Source organism: Chiloscyllium plagiosum, unplaced genomic scaffold, assembly GCF_037043375.1.
Source record: "Chiloscyllium plagiosum isolate Xiang-an unplaced genomic scaffold, Cpla_swu_hap1 HiC_scaffold_21, whole genome shotgun sequence".
NCBI lineage: Eukaryota > Metazoa > Chordata > Chondrichthyes > Orectolobiformes > Hemiscylliidae > Chiloscyllium > Chiloscyllium plagiosum.
This window is the reverse complement of record NW_028270159.1, coordinates 34,427,001-34,446,039: the sequence shown is the minus strand read 5'-3', so window position 1 is coordinate 34,446,039 and position 19,039 is coordinate 34,427,001. Positions and strand designations below refer to the sequence as shown.

The window sequence follows — 19,039 nt, the reverse complement described above, 5'->3', positions numbered from 1 at the left end:
TGCTAAAGAAAAGAGCCTCGAGTGTTATTTTGTTCTAGTTGCTTTATTTGAATCACCGGAGAACCTAAATGATTTAGCATAAAGTATAACTGAGTTAACAACAGCTGACTGTACTGAGGGAAGTCATGATTAATTTTAATTTGTTGATATAAGTTTTCAGTTTTTTTAAAATGTTTAAACTGTAACCTAAAAAGGAAAAAGAGGAAAACAATTGGAAGACTGAACTGTAAGTTTGCAGTTGCAACTGTATTTTGAACACATTGTATGTAATGAGACAATGCACTATGATAACATAAACCTGCAATGAGGACCAAGTGTGGCTTTCAAATGAATTAGGTAATTGGAGCAGGATGAACAGACATTCTGTCTTAAGTTTTATGCTTCCATTAGAACGCCCAATATATACATTGATTTACCATGCTTCAGCGTCTCCATTGGCAGGCGATTATAATTACAGAGTGATTTTACAGAGACCATTTCCATTATAAGTGTGGACACAGTAATTTATAATGGATAAAGTGACAGGAGTTGCACACAGATGGAAAATTTTAAACATATTATGAAGCTGGACTCATTAATTCAAGAGTTACTTGTGTGAGCCAACTGACATCTCTGCCATTGAAGGCAGAATAAAGAAACTCACAAAAGATCACAACTACCTGTTGTACCCTTAAAGAAATGGGATATTAGGTTTTATTGTCTTCCCCCCATATCTCTAATAGCTCACAAATGTCATGAACTTTCCCTCAGGCTGAAAACACCCAACCATAGTTCCACTTTTACACAGCTGAAACCAGGAAACAACAGGTCACTAGTTTGACTTCATTAAAATTGGCAAGATGGTCAAAGTTTAATGGTGCTCACTCTGATCTGTGCCATGCACATTAGCAAAATCATTCCATTGAAGAACAGGAAAATAATATTATAAAATTCAACCACTGTTTCGTAGATGTGGAGACAAGTCGAAGGAAAGAGGATGGTACTGATTGTACTGTTTTAGTACAAATTCCAGCATGTGCAGTAATTTGCTCCTACATTGTGTTTAATCGAAAGGGGATGGTGATGTACAAGGAGTCAAGGGTCAAGGGTGAAGATCAAAAAGTGGAATTAAGGCAACAATCAGATCAGCAAAAATTTTATTTGATGTTAGGGCAGGATTAAGTGGCCAAATGGCTTACTCCAGTTCCTATTTCATCCATTTTTACCTAAATTTTGGTTTAATGTTAATGATTGGTTTCTGATCAGAAGCTGTTATCGAAAAACTGGAGCAAGATGAAAGTAAAAAGATTTTTAAAAATGATAAACAATAAAAACATTTTTAAAAAAAATACTTGAATCCAAACTCACAATAGGGAGTCTGACTGTGGAGAACATAGATTGGATAATGGCACTGCAGTGTTGAGTTGAAGTAATTTGGTTGATGAGACTGGATGCATTTTTATCAATACTGTCACCAAATCACACAGGCGAATAAAAAAAAGAGCCAAAAGTGAAATGTTGATGATATGAGATGCAGAAATAATTAAAATAACACTAACTGCTGCTGGCGTCATCTACAGAAACTGCTGCAGGCTTCGGATCCGTTCCAGCTCCTTTAAAAAAAAGGGAAAAGTGCAGCTCTTTTTTAAAAAAAAACAAAAACATTTTTTTTGACAAAGTGCGCTGTCTTCTTTTCTATTAAAATGCAAACCCAGAGATCATGCCACATGCAATCCCTCTCATCATTGACTTGGCATAGCATCTCAGATTTTCACCATCTTCTTCTTTACCCTAAGAGTTAAAAAGGATATCCAGAGGTCATATCAATATTTCCAATAATACATTGCTTATCTCATGGTTTGGAATGGAACTTTTAGTTTCAAGTTATGCATGCTATTATATGGTGGCAGTCTCTGTCTGTTAGTCTGGTTGCTTTAATTTGCAACTTTTCCTTATTTTGGCTTCTGGGCTTTTCAGAATTAAGAGGAAAATGTGTTAATTTTCTCTTCAGTATTTTTGTTATCTCACGAACGTGCTGGCTCTTCCCTGGGTGCAGTTTCCTCAGCTTTGGCAGCCTACTTTACCATTATCTTTATGTATAAGACTAGATAGCTAACATAGTCTGCTAATGTCAGCATTGTTCAGATCATCCAGTCCTTATTGCGATATCTAATCCCTTGCATATACCATTTTTAGTAGCATTCTCTTAATTTACATCTGTTTGCATCTCAATGTCCATCCCAGACCAGGGATGTGGATCTCAGCTGTGACACCTGATTTGTCACAGAGACTAAATTCAACTCACACTTGAGATTGGGCCTGTTATGGTAGGTAGCTCGATGTTATGGTAGGTAGCATTGCCTTCTCCAAAAACCACACATAATCATGTCAATTTTAATGTGAAAAGTCACTTGCATTGCAAAAACAAGCAAATGTCTGCATATTGTCTTATTATAGCACTGGTATAAATACAGTTCCAATAAGGAACTCAGCATATTCAGAATTGACAGAAATTAGGTCTTGGATGCAGCTTAATTACCATTTTTGGAACCATCAATTTTCCATTCTTCAATAAAAGGGAAGTCTTTTATTATGCTGTTTAAGCCTACCCACTATGCCTCTAACAATTGTCCCAATCAATCTAAACCAACTGAGGAAAAGTAAGGGAGCATTATCAAAAAATGCACCATCATGAAAATAGTTTGCCAGATTAATCCAGCATTAGTCCACTTTTAGAGGGTCTCTTAATGTTTGGTAATAATGGAGTCCCACCATTCAGCTCTGTTGTGCTGTTGCTGCTGAAGCCCTAAATTCTAAAAATGTCATCCAGAATATTCTAGTGTGGCCCGGATGAGTGTATGCAACGGTGTGTGGGAATGTAATGCTGCTAACCATGTGCTAAGCAGAAGCAGATGTTCAACAGTATTGAACGCTGACTTACACTCACTGGAACAGGAATGGACTATATAGCCCCTTCAGCTTCTTCTGCCAGCTGAACTGTGGCCTAGTTCAATATACTTTGGTCTGTATACTTTCAAAATACTTCCACTGGATAAACATGTGGATGAGAGTGGAATAGTGTAGGATAGACAGGCTTCAGATTGGTTCCACAGGTCGGCGCAACGTCAAGGACTGAAGGGCCTGTACTGCGCCGTAATGTTCTGTTTTCTATATGTTCTATACTCTTTTCAGAACACTGGCAAACAAAACTCGATGAATCTCAGTTTTAACATGAACAACCATAATTGCTATTTATGGAAGTAAATTCCAAACTTCTATTACCCTTTATATGAAGAACAGTTTCCTGGTCTGGATCTAGTTCTTAGATTATGGCCCCTAGTCCTAATGACAATAGTTTCCCCTAATATACCTTATCTGTTCCCTTTAATATCCTGCAAATATCCACTGACATTTTAAATCAAGGGATTTCATCTCTCATTTGTTTAATCTCTCTTTGCAATTTAAACGTTAGAAGCAGGGTAAAGTAAATGTAATATTGCAGTTCCTCCAAGGCTAACTTATGAACATATGAGTTAGTTGCAAGTGCTATAGTTGAGATTGACCCAAAGCTTTCCGTAGCTGTAGCACAGATATTCTGAAACCACTTGGGGCACAGCCACCCGAACCTCAGGCTAGGCTCCAGAAATTGACTATCCTGGCCACCCACTCCATGTTTTTCTGTGGTATACTCAAGAGCCTTTTGGTCCAATCTGGAAACACAGATTCTGTCCTTCATTTGACCTCCGTTATGAAGGCTCTCGCACTACAAGTGGCAACCCTTCGCTATGCCCTGCTACTGTTTTGTCAGTCCTCTCCTGTCCTGACATTGTTCCAGCAGCTTGAATGCACTTCCCGTAGAACCCTTTTAAGAGGGGCAGACTGTCCTTAAGAAGAGCGGACTGAATTTATGTCATGCTATCCACATGAGCAGCTGGGTACAGCTAATCAGCAGTGTGTTTCTTGATCACCCATTGGCTATGATCAGCTTGATGAGGAGGCAGCATGAACGAGACATGTTGCCTGACTCAATGAGACTACACACGAGGTGATTGTGCACTGTAAACACCCACACACAATAACTTTCAGCATCATGAATGGGCTGGATAAAGTGGATAAGGAGAAGCTGTTCCTGCTAGTAAAAGGAACAAGAATGAGAGAACATGGATTTAAATTGATGTGCAAAAGAAACAAGGACGTTTGGGTCATGGATAGACAGGTGGTTAAAATGGCATTTTGCATGCTTGCCTTCATTGCTCAGACCTTTGAATTTCGGAGTTGGGATGTCATGTTGAGGTTGTACAGGACGTAATTGAGGCCCCTTCTAGAGTATTGGGTCTAGGTCTGATCACCTTGTTATAGAAAGGGTATCATTAAGCTAGAAAGGGTTCAGAAGAGATTTACCGGCATGTTACTGGGTATGAAAGGATTGAGTTAATAAAAAAGGCTGGATAGGTTGGGACTTTTATCAGTGGAGGTTAAGAGATAATCTTATAGAGGCATGAAGGTTTGCCTCCCTCTTGATTTCAGTTTGTTGCATAGTCCAGGCTTGCTCCACCATGCACTGTCTCACCCCAGCCTGACCTCCTGGCTTGCTCCACCTCTGCTTCGTCTTGTCCATTGGGCCTTGTCCTCTTCCCCAAGCTACATTTGTCCCATTCTCCCTGCAGGACTCATTCCTTCTCTTCACAGGCCCCGTTCTTAGCCTTGAGCTCCATTTCTGATCTTCACTTCACTGCTAACTTCTCTCCTGGGTCCTTGCTTCCCTCCCAAATTTGATCAGAGGTCCTGACCTCCATCTATTGGCAGAGGTTGGTCATTTCGGGTGTCCAGTGTGCTGACTAACCTCTGCTGATAGTTTGACGAGGCTACATTTATCAGGACTACAGAATATTGCATTTTTATATTTTTAAAATTATTTTATTTTAATAATTATTTTATATGTCATTGTAAAAATTTAGCAATTAATGGACTGTTGTTACTGTATTTCAACTGAGACAATGCAGGTATAATGTTTTGTTTTTTATGCTAAGGAAGGCCCTAAGGAAACTATTTCTCATTTTAAAATGTGGGGATCAAGGCTTCTCTTAAAGTCTTTTCTCTTAAAGTTTTGACTTCCATGAACACAACCCCAGATTTAACTGAGGACATCCTATTTATTCCTCCTGAAATAAGCAGACAAAAGACATATGTAGATGGCATCTCATTCCTGATGCTCGAAACGTTGATTCTCTTGCTCCTCGGATGCTGCCTGACCTGCTTTGCTTTTCCAGCGCCACACTCTCAACTCGGCATCTCATCAATGCCCTGTACAGTCATAACAAGACTTCCTTACTGACATACTCCATTTCCCCTATTGTGGGTGGCACGGTGGCACAGTGATTAGCACTGCTGCCTCACAGCGCCAGAGACCTGGGTTCAATTCCTGCCTCAAGCAACTGTCTGTGTGGAGTTTGCACATTCTCCCTGTGTTTCCTCCGGGTGCTCTGGTTTCCTCCCACAGTCTAAGAATGTGCAGGCATCTCATTCCTGATGCTCGAAACGTTGATTCTCTTGCTCCTCGGATGCTGCCTGACCTGCTTTGCTTTTCCAGCGCCACACTCTCAACTCGGCATCTCATCAATGCCCTGTACAGTCATAACAAGACTTCCTTACTGACATACTCCATTTCCCCTATTTTGGGTGGCACGGTGGCACAGTGATTAGCACTGCTGCCTCACAGCGCCAGAGACCTGGGTTCAATTCCTGCCTCAGGCAACTGTCTGTGTGGAGTTTGCACATTCTCCCTGTGTTTCCTCCGGGTGCTCTGGTTTCCTCCCACAGTCTAAGAATGTGCAGGTTAGGTGAATTGGCCATGCTAAATTACCCATAGTGTTAGGTGTAGGGGAATGGGTCGGGGTGGGTTGCTCTTCGGAGGGTCGGTGTGGACTTGTTGGGCTGAAGGGCCTGTTTCCACACTGTAAGTAATCTAATAAAGCCCCAACACCCCATTTGCCTTCTTAATTACTTGCTGTACCTACATGCTAACTCCTTGTGATTCACCCTAATCCCTTTGTTCTGCAGCATTGTTGTATATTAGAAAAATGGGAAAAAAAATTTCAGCAAAAAGTCAGAAATTTCAGATATCTCATCCAAGTGGCTATTTTTCTTATGTAAGATAAAATGACCATACCTATATATTTTTCTATATTTTTAATTGTGGTTTTAAATGGAAAAAAGGAATGTTTGACAGCAAAGGACTGAGGAAGGAATTGCAGTATTTTTAAAACTGATTGTATGTTATATTTACGCTGCTGTTTTGCATAAACAGTGAGGGAGGCTGTTTGTCAATAGATTTGCACCAGGGGATGTGTACAAAGATTCAGCTGGCAAAGGTTACTGATTGCTTTGTGGATTTGTGACCAGTTGTGGATGACAAAAACTATTAGCTTGACAACAATTATCTGTCAGAAGCCACACAACACGAGATTATAGTCCAACAGGTTTATTTGAAATCACAAGCTTTCAGAGCACTGCTCCTTCATCACCTGATTAAGGAGCAGCATTCCTGGTGTCATATGACTTATGACTTTGTTCACCCTAGTCCAACACCAGCACCTCCACATCAACAATGGTATGATTGACTCCTGGTAGCTGAGCAACTTGTGGGTGTGAATGATACTGGCAGAGGCCTTAGACTATTGCAAGGACATACAGTGCGCATTTTACCTAAATCCTGAAATAGGCCAGTTTATTTTCTCAAACAGTTGCTGTAAGTTATGGCTTTTAACCAGTAACTAAGAGACCTTATAGTTAATAGACCGATTATCTGTGCTTCCTGCAAACAGGCGAAGAAAGAAACTGGAGAAAATGAATTAAAGAATAATAACAGGATCTCTTGCTATATAGTGTTAGTGATCTACCTCAGAGTCAGGAGGAGTGGGTTCAAGTCCTACCTGCTCCAGAGCTGTGTAATAATGTCTCTGAATGGGTTAGAAAATATTCAATTGAAAAAATAGAAGGAGGGCTGTTGTGGTACAATTGTCGTGCACCTACCTCTAGGCCAACAGGTTTTGGTTCCTGTCTCACCCATTCCAGAGGTATGTCATAACATATCTGTGCAGGTTTATATAAAAATATAAATGAAAGAACAGAAAATCCTGGCAAACAAAAGATCATCTTAGCAAATTATGTGGTTTTAGGCTACTGCAATACTACCCCAGTTTTTTTTTTCTGTTCCACCCATAACACCAATGCTTTTTGTCTTTCTGTGTCTCTATGTATGTTCGTATAAAGGAGTTCAGAAGGGAATTTGTTTCATTTGTTGTTGTCACATGTACCAAGATACAGTGAAAATACAGTGTTACAGCCACAGAGAAGGTGCAGAGAAAAACATAGAGATTCTATGATTCTACAGCATGGAAGCAGACCATTTGGTCTGTCGAGTGCACACTGATCCTCTGAACAGCATCCGACCCAGACACACGCCCTCCCCCATCACTGTATTTCCCATGGCTAACCCACCTAGCCTGCACACCCCTGAACACTATGGGAAATTTAGCATGAACCTGCACATCTTTGGACTGTGGGAGAAAACTAGAGCACTTGGAGGAACCCACGCAGACACGAGGAGAATGTGCAAACTCCACGCAGACAGTCACTCCAGAATAGAATTGAATCCAGGTCCCTGGTGCTCTGATGCAGCAATGCTAATTTCTATGTCACTGTACTGCATATCAATATTAACATTCGAGAAGTTCATTCAAAAAGTTTGATAACAGTGAAGAAGTTGTTCTTGAATCTGTTCTTGTGTCTTTTCAAACTTGAGTACCTTCTGCCTGATGGAAGAGGGTAAAAGAGAGTATAGCCGGGGTGGGAAAGGTCTTTGATTATGTTGGTTGCTTTCCCGAGGCAGCAGGAAGTATAGATGGAGCGAATGGATGGAAGGTTGATTTGTGTGCTGGACTGGGCTGTGTTCACAACTCTCCATTATTTCTTGCAGTCTTGGAAGAGCAGTTACCAAACCATGTTGTGATGCATCTGGATAGGATTGTTGTGCTTTGTTGACCATTGCATGACATGGGTGGACCAGGACAGATTATTGGTGACCATCACTCTCAAGAACTTGACGACCACCTCCACCTCAGCATCATTCGTATAGACAGGAGTGTGCTCTCCACTCCACTTCCTGAAATCAACAACTGGCTCCTTCATTTCACTGATATTGGAAAGATTGTTGTTTTTACACCATCCATTAAGTGCTCAAACTCTTCCCTGTAATCTGTCTGCTCGTTGTTTGAGATCAGATCTACAACAGTGCTGTCATAAGCAAACTTTAAAATGGAGTTAGGGCTGAATTTGGCCACACTGTGGTGCGTGTATAAGGAGTTCAGTAGGGGGCTGAGTATGTAGAGTCTCTGGTGTTGAGGATTATTATGGAGGAGGTGTTGTCACCTATTCTTACTGATTGTAGTTTATGGATTAGGAAGTCAAGGATCCAGTTACAGAATGGGGCAGCCAAGACTTCACTGACAGGGTTTGGAAGTTGAGTTTAAGCAAGAAGAATTATTCGTCAACAGTAGTTTATATGTCATTAGAATCACTACATTTATGATAAATAGTAGTTCTTGTAAAGTTTAGGAACCTGGTCTGTGTTTCCTGTTAGCATGGTCAAAATGAAAAGTAAATTGGGAATTTTACATACTTTGATTAAACTTTTAATCTTTGTGATGACTCTGAAAAAAGCAAGAATGATTTCCAGTCCGTTACCCTAGTGAGTCATAACAAAGACTTGCAAGGTTTTATTGCAGCACTCAATCTTGTGGTTCCGCAATTTTCTAATATGCATCTGCACAGCAGGGAACATAGGCAAATAACTTGGATTAATAATGCTGAACTGTCTTGCTCTTCCTGAGTCCAGGGATAACAAAATCCTTCTGCACCATTCCAGATTGGCACCCTAACTGAGATAAAATCAGTATGCACAGAGGGGATCGAAATAAAAACTTCTTTGAGGGTTACTTTTACATTCTTACTTACACATTTATTCAATAATTCAGTAACACTGCAACAATACATTCTGTATTTGGGTTGATATATGAGGTTTTTGGACACAGAGCAGCATTAGAAGAATTCATCAATATCCCCAATTATTATCAACCCTCCACTAAATTATATATAAGCATTAATTTCTTAGACATCGCCGTATTTAAACTGAAACAAGACAACAGGGATTTATTAGCAGCATGCTTTTTTCTCAAAATAAGTAGCACTCACTTCCACACAGAAAAAGGCAGCACCCCAAACACATCACCTACAGAATGATGATATCACAACTAATGCATTTTCATCACAGACACACAAAACTGGAATATTTTAATCAGGCAGTATCCACCCTTTTGATTGCATCTCAGAGTTAATGCAGTGTTCACTAAATAGCATCCACAACATTTTCCCCCATATATTAGTTCATGAATAAATGTAGAGTAAAGCTAGAAACTCCACATTCACTTGCACAGCATTTATCACCACAGTGTTTTCTAATTTTCTTGGCCCCTAGTTAGCTGAGTATGATATTGTTGATGGATTAAAACTGTTCTCTTCCACACCCCCAAACCCCACCGCATCAGAGTGCTCATCTCTCCGCACAGCTTCCTTCTCCCTTTACTCTTTGCAGTCTTCCGAACTGGTCCTCTTCTTGAGCTTCCCTATCCCCTTCCCTTGCAATCTTCTCTTCCTCCTCACTTACAGCCTCCCTTCCACATTCCTCTTGCAGCCTTCCTACCCCTTTACAGACTCACTACTCTCCTTTTAGCCTCCCATTCTCCCTCTTTTGCAACCTCTACCTTTTCACCCTCACCTCACAGCTTCTTTCTCCTCCCAGCCTTATAGCCTTCCTCTCCCCCTCCCCCACACATTCTCTCTGTGCCCTCTCAACTTGGAGCCTCCTGCCTCCCTTTCACACTCTTCCCTCATAGCCTTCACCTTTGCTTCCAGCCTCCCTCACCACACACTGCTCTGGCCCAGTGACTTTTTGTGATGACTCTGAAAATAGCAAGGCTTGATTTCCAGTACATTATCCCAGTGAGTCATAACAAAGACTTGCAAGATATTTTCTGGATCCAAAAATGAACCCCAACACTATCGTTGCTTTTCCAATCACAGCCCATATCTTTTGAATGCTTGAGGCTGATAAGTTCATGGGTGAGCTCATCAACAGCGAGCCTGGGAGAGAAACAGCCTGTGATTGGAGGAGCAGTTGCTCAGAGACTCTGACCCATGGAGTCAAGGGAGAGGGGGTCAGTGCGGGGAGTGAGTGAGGGGGGGGGAGGTGACTTTTCCCTGGCGAGTGAATCTTCCCAGGAAACCTCACCTGTTACCCTGTGCATTTTGACTGCCAGACCAAACTTGACAGAGTCTGTGCACAGCAGTGCCACTCCAACAATGCAGCCAGTCACGAAGCCATCGTGGGAATGAGTTATGATATCCATAAATGCCCACTACGCATTCTTTGATCCTACTAGTGGGATCTGAGATAGTAACAAAGCATTGAACAAAATTGCTAATGAATATACTTGGTCTCCATCGAGAAGGCTACACAACTACAGACTGATAACTCCAACTAACCCAAAGAAACTGACTGATGGTGTAATTGATTATTATTACACTGAGATAAATTATATCTTTAAGTTACTGTAGCTTCAGTAAAATATTGGCTTACAAAAACTCTTAAGCTTTCTAAGAAGCAAAAGAAGAAATGTTTGCTGTTGACTTAAAAAATCTTTAAAAGGCTGATTTATGGCTGAGCTTCCTTCCCAATAGACAATTTAGATCATTGTACAGCACAGGCATTCATAACAGCATGCTTGCCTGTTTTATGAGGCATAAGTAAATATAATTCAAAACAAAACATCCTCATATTTAATTTGAAAAGTGAGATGCTAATTTCTAAAATGTCACCCATGGTTCTGCACTCACACTCTGAGTCAAAAGCTGGTGGCTTTAAGTTCGACTCAAGTCACTTAATTAAATGACTCAAGCTGACAGTTCAGTACAGCAGTCAGAATATACTCTGGTCTTAGAAATGATATCTCTCACCCCATCAAGTAGATTTAATACATCTCTTGATATTATTCAAAGAGGGAGCGTAGTATTTCTCAGTGAAACAGTTCTTTCTCCAGCATCACTAAAGAAAGAAATTATGTTATCATTTACCTCGTGATTATTTATGAGGTCTTAGTATCTTCAAATTGTTTTCTGATAGTATAAATCATTCCATTTCAAAGGCACTTTGACTCTATCCGAATTGGGACACCCTGAAGTCATGAAAGGCATTCCAAGTTTGTTCTTTCTTGGAAGGAATGACTTGTAAACATTGACAATGTTTAGCGACAATGAAGCCCGCTTCCTCAAATATATTATAATTATGATATTCACCGCAGATAATTTTGTTTTTCATTACTCAGTCCCTATTAATCACAACTGCTTAGTTTATGTCAAGACAGGTCTGTCTGTTATATCAGTGCCAGTTGCTTGTAGCTAACATTGAACATGTGTCTGCAAACCTCATTGAAATGCCTTGGTTCTGTACTACAGCAATAACAAATATTCATTTAGCACTTTTCACATAATGAAGTGTCCCAAGGCTCTTCACCGGAGCATTATAAAACCAAGCATGATACCAAATGACTCAGATATTAAGTGAGATGATCTAATGTCTTATCAAACAGCTACATTTTAAGGACTGTCCTGTAGGAGGAAGTGAGCAGGACAGGCAGAGAGATAAAGGAAAGGAACTCAGCAATCAAGACCTAGGCAGCTGAAGGTGTGGCCCCAAGTGGTGCAGCACTTGAAATCAGGAATGCTTAAGAGGCCAAAATTAGATAAGCACAGATATCTGAGCATTGTGAGGCTGAAGAAGATTGCAGAGATTGAGAGAAGCAAGGCCTTGGAAGGATTTGAAAATAAGCATGGGAATTTTAAAGTCAATGCATTGAGTGATGGAAGCCAACGTAAGTCAGCAAGCATTGAAACACTGAGGAAACAGACTTACTGAGAACACAGGCAGCAGAAGATGGAATATAGGAGAGCAACCAGGAGTCAACTGGAACATTAAGTCTAGAAGGATTTAAGGCATTCAACAATGAATGAGCTGAAAGAGGCAATTGGGGAATGATAACAACACAAAAATAGGTGGCTTAATGATGGTATGAATGGGGTCAGAAACTCAACTTATGATCCAATGTAACACCTAGGTTATGAACAGACTAATTATCACAAATGTTACCAGGGAGAGGGATGGAGGAAATAGCTCGGCAATGGAGTTTGGACGGGGAGTGAAAGCTATGGCTTCAGTCTTCCCCGAACTTAATTGGAGAAAAGTGCTGCTCATCCAGGTCTGGCAGTTGGATTAACAGCTTGACATCGCCACCTAGCAACAGTGGAGGAGTCAAGTGAAGTAGTGGTGAAGAACAACTGGGAATCAACAGCTCCAGGTGCAAACTAACATTGTGCCTTTTAATACTGTTACCAGGAGATAGCATGTAGGTTAGAGATTGGAGGGGGCCAAGGACAAATCCTTAGGGGACACTAGAAGCAATGGTATAGGAAAGGAAGCCATAATAAGTGACTCTCTGCCTATGTTTCCAGAGATAAAAATGAAACCAGGTGAAAGCAGTCCAACCCAGCTGAACAACAACAATGATGCTCTGAAGGAGGACGGTGTGATCAGTTGTGTCAAAGGCTATAGATAGGCTCAGAAGGATGAGGACGGAAGGTTTACCTTTCTCTTCATCATCTAGGTTCTCATTTGTGAGTTTGATAAGAGTGTTTTTGACAGGGTGGCAGGTCAGAAACTGGACTAGACAGATTCAAGCAGAGATCCAGGTCAAATGGGAAGAACAGATTTCGAAGGTGACAACGTGTTTGGAGAGGAACAGGAGCTTAGTGATGGATGGTAATTTACAAGGATGGTGGGGGTCAAGAGTTTTGGTGGAGAAGGGTGATAACAGCAAATTTAAAGGAGAGAGGGTCAAGACTAGAAGAAATAGAACTGTTTACAATAGTGACTAACATGCAGACCAGGAGGGATGGTGGCATGACCACTAGTTCAGTGGGAAATGAAATGAGAGAATAGAAAGTGGGTCCTTTAAACAAGATGAGCACAATGGGGACATGAGGGGCGATAGGAGAAAGACTACAAAAATATTCAAGTTCAGTTTTCAGGCCGATAATGTAAAGAATGGTGAACACATTTTATTGAGTAACCAGGCTGAAAATAGTAAATGTTCATCTGTGATTCAAAGTCACTAGCACTAGGTAATGAATGTAGACTCTGTGTAGACTCTGGGTTACCAGGCCACCTCTATTACCTCACTATTTAGTGAGATATGGAATTATATTAAAATAGCACTTGCAGATCAATAATTTTTGCCTTGCAGTATGGAGAAAGCTTACGCAGTGATTGGATGCTGAGGAGGGCACTGTGGTTACCAACGGGATCTCTGCCAAACTAATGGTTAGATAATGGATCTTGGGCATCTTCACAAAGCTCCTGACTATATCTAAGCATCCAGTATAAAACTGAAGCTTGTTTAGCAATGTGAAGGTGGTTCTCTGCCATATCCTCTGTCAGCAAACGATTTCACATAATCTTGTGGAATCCCTTTGTGTACCATTCTCACAGAAGTTATCTTTATAAATAGATTGGCTAACAACTCTGTTAAAATAACACTCACAGCAATTTTGTATGAACATATTCCACTGTGCCACAGGAACAGATTAAATCCCTCTGAGTTTACTTAAAAACTGTGCTCCCAGTATGCTAATTGAACAAGCCTGTCTCCACTGCCTAACTAATTGCAAGTTGGAGGATGGGCCATTCTAAAATGCTGGAAGCCTGCAATGCGCAATGTATTGTACATTGCTGAAGTGAAGCCTTGCCACTTAAAGGCCTCAAAATCTAATTGCTGTAAATGAGATCACAGTTAATTGGATACCATTCTTTGAAATCCATAAAAAGCAGCGGGGAATCACAGGTGTTCTTTCTGTCTTGGTTTCTCGAGACTGGTGGTATTGGTCAAGAGGTTTGATGTGTGAAGTGTGGCCTGTTTTGAATATATGTGCACAAACACATCTCACTTTTCTTGCCTAGCTATTGTCCCTGATAATAACAATGCTCCACAATTTGTAGTTAAGCAATGCAGAAGACCCTTTAAAAATAGCACCCAGAGAGGTTGGGCAATGCAGATTAATTATGGCCAATAACACAAATAAAAGGCTTCGATTTCATATTGGGCATAGAGTGCTGGGACATGGTGATAGATCACATTTTTTAATATTATAAAACTGATCTAAATTGCATAAGTTTTGCATTTGTCAATACTTAAGTAACTTTGTCAAGCAGACCGAGTTTATGTTGTTAGGGAATTGTATTTAATTTTGGAGGACGTTCAACGCACACTGTCTCAAAAATTGAAAGCCAAAATATTTCTCCCATATTATCTCAGTTTAATCTGCTAAACTAATCTGTCCTGCCCAAACAGAACCTTGCCTTCTTCTGAGAGAAACTCATTCAGTCCCTTTATTAAGCCTGAATCAATGTAATATGCTCCACGGTCCATTTCCTAAATTCAATGCGGAGGGCCAAGTTTTGGAAATTTGAAGTGAAGAGCGAACTTTGTGAGAAGATTAATAAAGGCGGCTGAGGATAAAATGCAGAGCATGAATCAAAAGAAGGAATCAGGAAGCAAATTCAGAAGGTGGAAGACACACATAACACAGGAGTGCAGAAACAAAGTGTGAGACTGCCAAACAGAAAGGCAGAATTCTAAACACAAATGAACAAACAGTATGAGAACCTTGAAAAGGAAATAAGAAGCATACAGAAAGATAAGGAGGCAGGTTGTTATTGCAATGGAATGAAGAAAACAGGCAGATAAAAGTATCAAAAATGGACAGCAACTCAGAACTATCTAAAAATGAAAGAAACAATTAGTCCATCACAGGCAGCTCTTTGCAATACAGTCAATAAATCTGCACACAACACATCAGTAAGCAGTTATTTAGAGACTTTTCAGATATTTCAGGAGTAGTGAATGAAAGCCTTCCAACACCCTCTCCTCTAGCCTGTCCCTACCTCACTAATGGATTTCCTGACTAATAAGAGTATAATTTTGTTAACATGAATGGTTTTGCTCATAATCATAAATGGAACATGCCAAAGCTAAAAATGTACTTTTTAAAATGCCACATCTTGGCATCAAACCTCCTTTAAAATATAAGGCTAACCATGCAGCCTAGCCATCTCCCATCCTTTACCCAATACCCACCATAAGTACACACCCACCCCTCTTCTGCTCCCAAGAGTATCTCAAACTACAGTTAAAGGCTTCAAGGGATATTACTTACCCACAGAGGAAATATCTGTGAAATGATCTTCTCCCTCCTCAGCATTAATCAGGTCATTCTTACTCTTTTTCGTTGTTGCTCTTTTTAAAACTGTGTAAACAACCAAGTGTGACTGCATTATCAATCTGCCTAGCACCATCTTAATCTTACAAGATTCTCAATCTTAATCTCAAGATCTTTCTAAATCAGAGATTTATGCAGTTTTGGATTTTCCAATTGATGATTAATTGTCAGTCTAGCAGTTAATTGAGGCAAATAAATTGCATTAGATGACATTACCAGTCACCCTCTATAGTTCAGTATTGCTAACTGGAGGAGCAATTCCCTTGTTTATCTTATAAAACATAGTCAGATTCATTTATTCATTATTAGAGACTAAATCGAGTTCTTGTCAGTTGCATACAGAGCTGCCTGCAAAAGCTTTCCATTTCTCTATTCCTACACAGACTTCCCAGCCCAGTTAGTTTTTAGATCAATCTAGGAACTTTAGTCTTGCTACCAACAAAATCAATGATTTATCATGCAAAAAACAGACGACAAGTGGTGATGATTCATTCATTTTTTTTTTCAGAAGATGCCTTTAAGTTCACAGAAAGCAGAAAAGGTACAATTCTATTCTTCACCTTAACATTCCCTATATTCAAAACTCGAAGGTTGACTGTGAAGATGAAGTGCTCAAATCAGTACAAAGGTCTCAGTTCTTAAAATGTAGAATTGGGCAGACAGTGTAATTAACTTTCAAGGGATAAGATTTTGCAAAAGGGACAGATTTCAGCATGAAACAAACAATAAACTAAATAATGGCCTTCTCTTACAACCCAGAGCCCCAAGCTTTTGGAATAATGCTGCTGGATCATATCGATTGTTTTTGTGCTGTACATCTGTTTTATTAATTAATGACATTTCTCTCACATTCTTAGGAATTATAACAAAGCAAATATTTCATCACCCTCTCACCTCAAATTCACTCAAGTTGTTCCCTTTCAGCTGAACAGAATGTGTCACAAAGAGGTGCGGGTCAGGTGAATTGGCCATGCTAAATTGCCCGTAGTGTTAGGTTAAAGGGGTAAATGTATGGGTAAAGGGGTATGGATGGGTTGCGCTTCGGCGGGTCGGTGTGGACTTGTTGGGCCGAAGGGCCTGTTTCCACACTGTAAGTAATCTAATCTAATCTAATCTAATCTAATGTGTGATTCCCTTATAATGTAGTATGATTATTTGCCTCTAGTGACAATAAATGTCTTATATATATATACACACACAAGTTCAAATTTGCTTTACCAGAACTGCATCATTAATAAGAATGGTAATATTCTTGAATAACATGAATTAATCTTCATCCCTCCCTGCCCTAGAGCACTGGATTAATATTGGCAGGTCAGCTGAAGTAAAATCATGATTGGAAGATCATGTCAGAAGAATTATGGTTATTTGCTTTTAACAAATCTCCTCAGAGTGGAGGTATTGTTCCTGATGTTGCGCTGATTCAGCAGGAACTTCGATTATCTAAATATCAATTATCCGAATATCAGATTATCTGAAGGAGAACTCAAGGTCCCCGGTAGAAATATTACATCAAAGAGGTGTTTCCAACACTGATCGTGTCTTTTGTTTACAATGATTAAAAACAAATTTGGCTTAATGAAATGCTGCCAAGAACAGTCTTGGATATCAATGAGAGCCCAGGCACCGTCTCCAAATGACTGACCTCCCATCCTCTCTCTCTCCCCACACTTTCCCTGGGGTTCTACACAGGGGTGTGGTGTGCTGCTGCCCAGTGTCCTGATTGGGGAGCGGACTTAGCAAGTGCTGGCTGCGTCAATCCCATTGAACTGATTGTGGTGGGGCGCGGGGAGCTTGAGCAATGCTGCAGGTCCCTTACACACAAGTGTGTGTCTACTCAGAAGTAAACCCTGAGACAGAGAGAGAGGGAGCAAGGCGGGCACAGCAAGGATAAAGGAAACTTCCAAAAACTCCAAGCCCCAGAGGAGAGGTATTGAATCAATTAACTGAATAATCAATTATCCGGACAAAATAGTGCCCGCCCATCTCATTCAAATAATCGAGGTTCCTCTATACACATATATAAATGCAGCTGAACGCAAGTCAAGTAGCAAACCACTGTTTAAAGCTTAAGGGATGTAATGAGCATTTTGTTATTAAAGTACCCCTAATTGATGTCAACATTCATTAATCAAATATTAGTTTGATGGCTTCTCAGTGGATTTGTTAATAATGCCATGCAGTGTGGATCACACTGATCCTGGAAGTTTCAGACTTGATCCTTGGTCTTGTTAAATGATCTGATATTGGCCAAAGAAGCAGAAAGAACTCCAAATTTTGTGTCAGAGACAGGCAGGTGAACCTGAGTCAGACAATACTCCAACTCTGATTGCTATCCAGTCATTCTGCTGGAAAGATTTTGGGAAGTGTAGATTCAGCTTGTGATACCAACTAACCAGCACCTCCCCAACCCCAACCCCAACAGCCCCCTCATCATTCCCACTAACCAATCGACTATGAAATTCAGTATCTAGTATCACAGCTAAACACCATGGCTACTGTTGGTATGCCACAGCAAGACAACACACATTAGGGACAAATAAAAGTTCCAGGTCTCCAGTAGCAACATGTTTCATGTTATTGGGAAAGGTAGTTTTGATCAACAAATGTCTGCAGAAGGTTGTATGTACATAACATTTATATTAAAACAGTGGGTGGCACGGTGGCACAGTGGTTAGCACTGCTGCCTCACAGCGCCAGAGACCTGGGTTCAATTCCCGCCTCAGGCGACTGACTGTGTGGAGTTTGCACATTCTCCCCGTGTCTGCGTGGGTTTCCTCCAGGTGCTCCGGTTTCCTCCCACAGTCCAAAAATGTGCACGTTAGGTGAATTGGCCATGCTAAATTACCCATAGTGTTACGTGTAGGGGAATGGATCTGGGTGGGTTGCGCGTCTGTGTGGACTTGTTGGGCCGAAGGGCCTGTTTCCACACTGTGCGTAATCTAATCTAATATGAGACTTAAATAATCTAGAATCCTTTAAATCACTCATTCTTTACTCATCATGCTACAATTAACAAATATGCACATACCATCCAAAGCGCACTTGTCCTCTGCATTCTTGTCCTCTTCTGCCAACATGACCTCCTCTAAAACAACATACAAGAAAAGAAGACTGAAACATGTAATATTTTTAATGTCAATGTAACCAACAGGGAACTTCCCAATCGATGTAGTGAATCTACAGGTGATTTTATGCATTCTTGCTTTTCACTGTGATTGAATACAAATGGAAATCAATTAAACAACTGTTGTACTTAAAATTACAGCACTCAGTTTAGCAATTGAAGCAGACACTTTCTGTCTGTTCCCATTAGCTTGAACAATTGATACCATTATCAATACTGTTTTGAGCCCTTATCCTATTGTGATTTTTGCACATTTGGCGACATAAATTTCAGTGTGCAAAATAGCTAAGCAGAACTTCAACATGCCTAATCCTCTTATTTTATACAAACTCTATATTTTGAGTTACTGCTCCCAAAAAATCTATTTTGTTCCATGTATATGATGGAATCTGGATCACATTTAATAATGCGGATCTGGAATTCAGATAGTCCCTTATCACGCATATACATTGAAATTAGATTGTGAATGCTGTCTCTGTATTTTAA

The 19,039-nt window shown here is 40.3% G+C and overlaps 1 protein-coding gene across 7 annotated transcripts in view; it reads right to left on the bottom strand.

Annotated features, from left to right (window-relative positions):
• The window catches only part of cacna1ba (calcium voltage-gated channel subunit alpha1 Ba), a 598,950-nt gene that overhangs the window by 176,367 nt on the left and 403,544 nt on the right, over positions 1-19,039 (bottom strand). For 6 of the 7 annotated variants that reach the window (XM_087998499.1, XM_087998494.1, XM_087998493.1 and 3 more), the window contains exons 9-11: positions 18,458-18,514; positions 15,364-15,453; positions 1,539-1,592 (exon numbers count right to left, since the gene is read on the bottom strand). In XM_087998499.1, the coding sequence (XP_087854625.1) occupies positions 1,539-1,592; positions 15,364-15,453; positions 18,458-18,514 (201 nt within the window). The remainder of the gene's footprint in view (positions 1-1,538; positions 1,593-15,363; positions 15,454-18,457; positions 18,515-19,039) is intronic. The other variant, XM_087998497.1, reaches the window with a different exon arrangement.